This window comes from Mizuhopecten yessoensis, unplaced genomic scaffold (genome assembly GCF_002113885.1).
Source record: "Mizuhopecten yessoensis strain PY_sf001 unplaced genomic scaffold, ASM211388v2 scaffold8071, whole genome shotgun sequence".
Classification (NCBI taxonomy): domain Eukaryota; kingdom Metazoa; phylum Mollusca; class Bivalvia; order Pectinida; family Pectinidae; genus Mizuhopecten; species Mizuhopecten yessoensis.
In genome coordinates this window covers 781,184-787,183 of record NW_018407364.1, presented here as the reverse complement: position 1 = coordinate 787,183, position 6,000 = coordinate 781,184, and the positions used below count along the sequence as shown (strand labels likewise).

General features: G+C 37.8%; 1 protein-coding gene across 5 annotated transcripts in view; it reads right to left on the bottom strand.

The window, feature by feature from the left end:
* Positions 1-742: 742 nt before the first annotated feature.
* LOC110454796 (pericentriolar material 1 protein-like) overlaps positions 743-6,000 on the bottom strand; it is a 43,012-nt gene continuing 37,754 nt past the window's right edge. For 4 of the 5 annotated variants that reach the window (XM_021504503.1, XM_021504502.1, XM_021504504.1 and 1 more), the window contains 6 exons: positions 5,723-5,872; positions 4,899-5,026; positions 4,447-4,699; positions 3,476-3,538; positions 3,090-3,230; positions 743-2,762 (listed from right to left, as the gene is read on the bottom strand). In XM_021504503.1, coding sequence (XP_021360178.1) covers positions 2,733-2,762; positions 3,090-3,230; positions 3,476-3,538; positions 4,447-4,699; positions 4,899-5,026; positions 5,723-5,872 — 765 coding nt within the window. In that variant the 3' untranslated portion in view covers positions 743-2,732. The remainder of the gene's footprint in view (positions 2,763-3,089; positions 3,231-3,475; positions 3,539-4,446; positions 4,700-4,898; positions 5,027-5,722; positions 5,873-6,000) is intronic. The other variant, XM_021504505.1, reaches the window with a different exon arrangement.

The following is a 6,000-nucleotide window of genomic DNA, read 5'->3' as shown; positions in this document are numbered from 1 at the left end:
TAATAGATACAATAAAACCTGTCTAATCGGACCCCTGAGTATCTGATGTCGTGCTTAATTCTTCAACATAATGCTGTTATCATGTTCCTGTTAAAAGGCACAAAATAATACCTGTATATTGTGATATTCTGTCTAATCTGTTGCGTCCCACAGGGTGTCAGATAAGACAGGTTTCACTGTATACGTAACATTCCTAATAACTGCTGTTGTATATCAGTAATGGATAAGGAATCTCACATAATACTATAAACTTTCAAATGCATAATTTTTTTTTTAATTTAACGCAATCCTTTAAAACTAGAGAATGATGACATAATGATAGTAAATAAAACAGATATCCGAAAAATACACGCAATAAATTGAAGAATATTAAAGATAAGTTAACACCTCTTGTCAGATCAATGCTCAATGAGTTTATACACATATACAGAGTTTACTAAATGAAATGAAATATAAAATTCATTCTTGAAAATTTTTCTGGAAATAATTTTGACATCAATTCAATTGGTGTAATGAAAAATCTGTTCCAGGTGTAATAAATTTAAACAATCTACATGTAAATTAAACATGTTGGTAGAGAGATAAAACACAGTAATCTCCCCTGATTCTGTGTTACAGCCATGTATCACAACCATGAGTTTGAAGGAAAGCCTGTTGATAATCAGATTTAAAGCAGTCAGCACACATAGTATCTATCTGTACATACAGACACCTTTAGTTCTATAAAGTTTTGTGCAAATGAGCAGCAAGCACATCGCTATATAATTCCCAGTTGTCATTAGATCAGTACAGTACAGTTCTAGGTCACTCAAATCAGAAAATATCACAACACAAAAAGAAATATCATTTCAGTTCTCAAATAGATTACGGTTCTGGAAAATTGCTAGAGAAAGTTTCAGATGTAAAATAAAGCATTGTCATACTGTGAAATAGCTTGGGGGGAAATCTAGAGAAACAGAGCTTCTATGAAAACAGGGAATACTTACTTATCACATGCGGTTACCTATTTGAGAACTGAACTGAAACTTTTTTTCCTTCCGTAATTCTAAAACAAAAATGAGGTTATTCTAGGATTCCCCACCCACCCAGACCAAGCAGTGTGGACATCATTTCATGTACCGGCATCTGATCAACATTGGAAAAATCTCCACATATTCGTGTGTAGTAAACAGCCTATCGGCAGAATTTGGCTGTCTGTGGACGGACTTAACGAAGCACTTTGAAGACACATGTACAACAAACATCAGATGGACAACACACTAACAACAGTCATCATATTGTGGAATGTCTACCCTACCTCACAGTTATCACTTGGTCTAGTTTGACCCTAGATCTGAGGATACTAAATACAATTTGTTTCATTTAATGTATTTCAGATCTTTAAAACATAAATCTTTGTGATTATGCACTAACTAACTAACAGGTGAGAAATTTCATTTGTGACTGGACCAGGTGCAGATATTAGTTTCTACACATTCTCTCCGACATAAATCTGGTATGTAGAAGTTTATAGTCGGTCATTCTAAAACGTCTGGTCGTGTATACCTGTGGACAATTATCAGCCAAAAGACCACACCATTTGTATCTATTAATCATAAGTTGATCAGTACATTCTTAGTTGTAAAACATGACAATGAAATCTGTAAAAAATATACATAGATTTCTGTCATAATATTACAATTTCATTACAAATATCACAAAAACATTAAAACTTTACTTGACATCATCTCTAAAGAAAGAAAATTTTGATCACTTCACTTGCATGGATTGTTTTAAAAATAATATCTAGAATGACAGGTTCTTATACTAGATAAAAATAAATACATGTTTGCATAGATTCTTGGTTACATCAAAATAATTTGGTTTACACATGTTGAGCATGTTAAAACACTCAAGTTACAGGCACACACAATTGTACAGTTGTAGCCCTCAAGCTTTGCCCTCAGGAAAAAATGTCAATATAACTGAGTTCTGAAGATTAGGATCCTGCCTCAGTAAAAAGACAAGATCTGAAATATTTTCATTACGAGATGAAGGCTCAATATCTAACGTGTGATGTACATGTAAGGGTTTTATTTGTACACAAGTTACATACATGTATATGTTGTTTCACTACCTTATTACTAAGCTATAATTAGTAGGAATGTGCAGCTGAACTTCTGACATTACCTGGGCTTACATCTTTGTTGTCGTAACGGAATCGAGCAAATATTTTTTTAAAGAAATTCTATGATATATGCTGTATGTATTTTTGTCATCTTCATTTGTAAATATTAATCATCATAATAATAATATTTTCCCAGTGAAAATTAACAGGAAAACAAAAGTAACGAGACATCTTTCAAATAAATCACCGTTCACAAACAATTGCTACACAGCATACTCAACAGATACTAACGATCACAACAAGTATAGTATCGACAATTTCAACAATGTATCAATAATATTTTTACACACTCTTAATATTGGAATACGAAAGTCACTTTTTAAATCCATTAATTTTGAACAAGAAACTTGTGTGGATAAATAAGAATCACAGTGCCTGTATACGTATGAGACACAATTTCACAGCCGTCCAGGAATGTCCTACACCTTGGACTTTCCATTTGATGGCACAATAGATTCCGCGACTCAAAACTACAAACCCGTCCACTTGGTACCGAGTCATTATCACAAATGAAGACTTGACAGTTGCTGCCTATAACACGAGACACAAGCTGTTTAAATAAAGTCTACATATCCTTAACTGTTGCATCATGCATCTGAAATGATAAGAATGAAAAGCTAGTCCATATATATGAGGCCAGTTCAATTTAGATAGCGATGCGCTAATAATTGTTGTAAAATAACATTCTACTCAATATATCAACATTATAGGCCTGATACACATACCAGGTATCTGTGTACATATCTCAGTGTTCTTATCCTCAGCCACTGATTATAGTTGCCCACAATGAGCAATATCATATGAACATGTAATATTTTCAGTACGAAGGACGCTACTGATACAGTATCACAAGGTTCTGTTAACCCTACAGAATATACACAACAGCGAATTGACCACAAGTCAGCTACACCTGGCGACTGACCGGCGGGTAGGTGGGGGGACCTGGTTCCTTGAGAGACTGACCATCTCCGGCTAACTCCTCCGGGACATTGATACTGGCTAAGACAGCCTCCACACTGGAGTTGTTTTGCTGTTCCTCTGACATCTTGTTCTGTATGTCAACCTGAATTGGAATAGAAAACGTTAAACGTTTTTGTTGCTTTTCTTTTTAATCTTATTAGAGTTAAACATTTTAGCACATCTTTAAATTATCCGACATCAATACATCTTTAGCCATAGAAGCAACATACCCTGGTAGACAACTAAGAAAAATCTCAACTTTCATATCCCACCTAGTCAGCCTTTAACAAGTGCTGCAGAATGCAAGTTTTGACAGTTTACCACAGTGATTTTATATGCAGTACCTACCATTGGTGCCAAGTTCAAGGAATTTGGAAGGTCATCTATGGTCATTTCTCCATTTTGTAACACCTGTGATACAAAGATGTACACAAATATTATGCCACAGTTAAATGAATACTTATATGCTGCAATGAGATTCAGTCTTTAATAAAAGACACCTCCACATATATAGTCATATCCTGACACGTTTATTTGCTCGTTTACCCCCATTTGCCTCAATTTCCCTTAATTAAGTCTATAATCCACTTGACTCTCCCTGCCCCTAAGGTTAACCCTTCTACTATCATTTAAGTCACCGCTATCTTCTCTATTCATACTGATCTTCCCGTCTCTTCCCGTGTAATAACCCCTGAACTTCTCCATTCCCCTGTATCTCCTCAACCTTTTCATTCATCCCCATCCCTTGATTTCCTCTCAACTTCTTCATTCATCCTTATTTTTTTGTCTCTTCCCCCTGGTATTACTCCGAAATCTTTCTGTTCATCCCTTCACCCTGTCTCTTCCTCTGACATTATTCCTCAACCTCTCCATCCATCCTGATCCCGTGGAATCCCTACTCACCTCTCCATCCATCCTGACCCCGTGGAATCCCTACTCACCTCTCCATCCATCCTGACCCCGTGGAATCCCTACTCACCTCTCCGTCCATCCAGACCCCCTGGAATCCCTACTCACCTCTCCATCCATCCAGACCCTGTGGAATTCCTACTCACCTCTTAGTCCATCCTGACCCTGTGGAATTCCTACTCACCTCTCCGTCCATCCTGACCCCGTGATCCCTACTCACCTCTCCATCCATCCAGACCCTGTGGAATTCCTTCTCACCTCTTAGTCCATCCAGACCCCGTGGAATCCCTACTCACCTCTCCATCCATCCAGACCCTGTGGAATTCCTACTCACCTCTTAGTCCATCCTGACCCCGTGGAATTCCTACTCGCCTCTCCATCCATCCTGACCCTTTGGAATCCCTACTCACCTCTCCATTCATCCTGATCCCTCCCTCACTGTCTCTGTCTCCAGTACTGTCTCCTACAGTATTGGCACCCTGGTCAGCATCTCCTTCATTGGCATCGCTGACTTGCGTTTCCTCTTCAGGCATTTCAAGATCATCTCCATCTTCCAAGGAGTGTGACTTTTCCATCATGGCGTCACGTGACACTGCAGTCTCTGAAGGGTCGTCAGCACTCTGTGACTCGTCCGCATCTTCATCATCCTCATCACTTCCAATTCTGTACAACCACAGTGTAATATAATCATGTAAAATGTCAACTCATTGAAGCCATAAAATACATATACAATTGTGCTGTTTATTTCCGGCCATTTATATTGGCGTTACATTCCTACTGTTAAGATTTTCATAGTTCACAGAAACTTCAGTGTTTGGTAATTTACAAGTATTTTGTGATTAAGATGTGGGATAGTGCCTACCGTGTGAAGGGCTTGGTTTCACTGACAGCCAGCTCTATCTGGACTGCCTTGTAAGGAGATGCTGTGTCATCATCCTTGTCATCAGCATCCTGAATCTGTACCTCACTGGCAAACTCGTCATCCCTCAACTACAAGAGATAAAAAAACCACCTTCAACTACAAAATGTAATTCTATGTAATTCTATCAGTTGAAGACACATTACTGAAGTCAGATATCAACTGTCTAAAATGTTCTGTGCAATTGATTATATATGTATTTTGCTGATTGTAATTATTTCTTTACTAGATCTACTCAGCGAGTTGGGATATATGTACATTGTTGACTTCATTTACCTTTAGTTAAAACCATACCTGTACCATATTTTGAGATGTTGAATCATTCTCCTAACAATTATGGGAAAATCTTTTACATGTTGCAATACATTATTATGATATCCTCCGCTCCTTAACATTTTCTCATCATTGAGTTTTAAGGGAGATAGCTCCAACGTTAACACAAATCACATGTTTAATAAGTAAGGTCACAGATTCTGAAAAAAGTGTTTATTTCATCTAATGTGCCCGAGTTTAGACCTCAGTAGTAGAGATATCTGACCACTGATCTTTATTCGTTACATGATTACAGCCCTTTGTGTATATTTGACCCCTGACCTCTAATTGTGGACATGTTGCATGACCCCAGTCTTGTGTTTACATTTGACCCCTAACCTGTTCAAGACGGGATGATTCATAACTCTTGTTCTGTGTATGTATTTAATTTCTAACCTCTACTTGTTATAATGTTACATGATCGTTGCCTTAAATGTATGTATTTGACCCCTGACCTTGCCAAGCTCTTCCTCTTCGGCAGCGTTAAGGCGAAGTGAGGGATCCTGTTCACTATCGTCGTCATCAGTTACTGTACTCTCGGTCGTGTCAGACTCCTGGGTCTGTGTATCTTCCTCCTCCACAGACTGGTCTGCTTCCTCCCTCGTCTGCAATCGGTAGTAAGATAAGAAGATTTGCAGTGAAATTTATTCTTGCAATGAGAAATGTATCCTCCGACCTGGACAGTTTAACTGTTTTAATAGGAAATTATTCAGTTAATTCAGTCATATCTAGG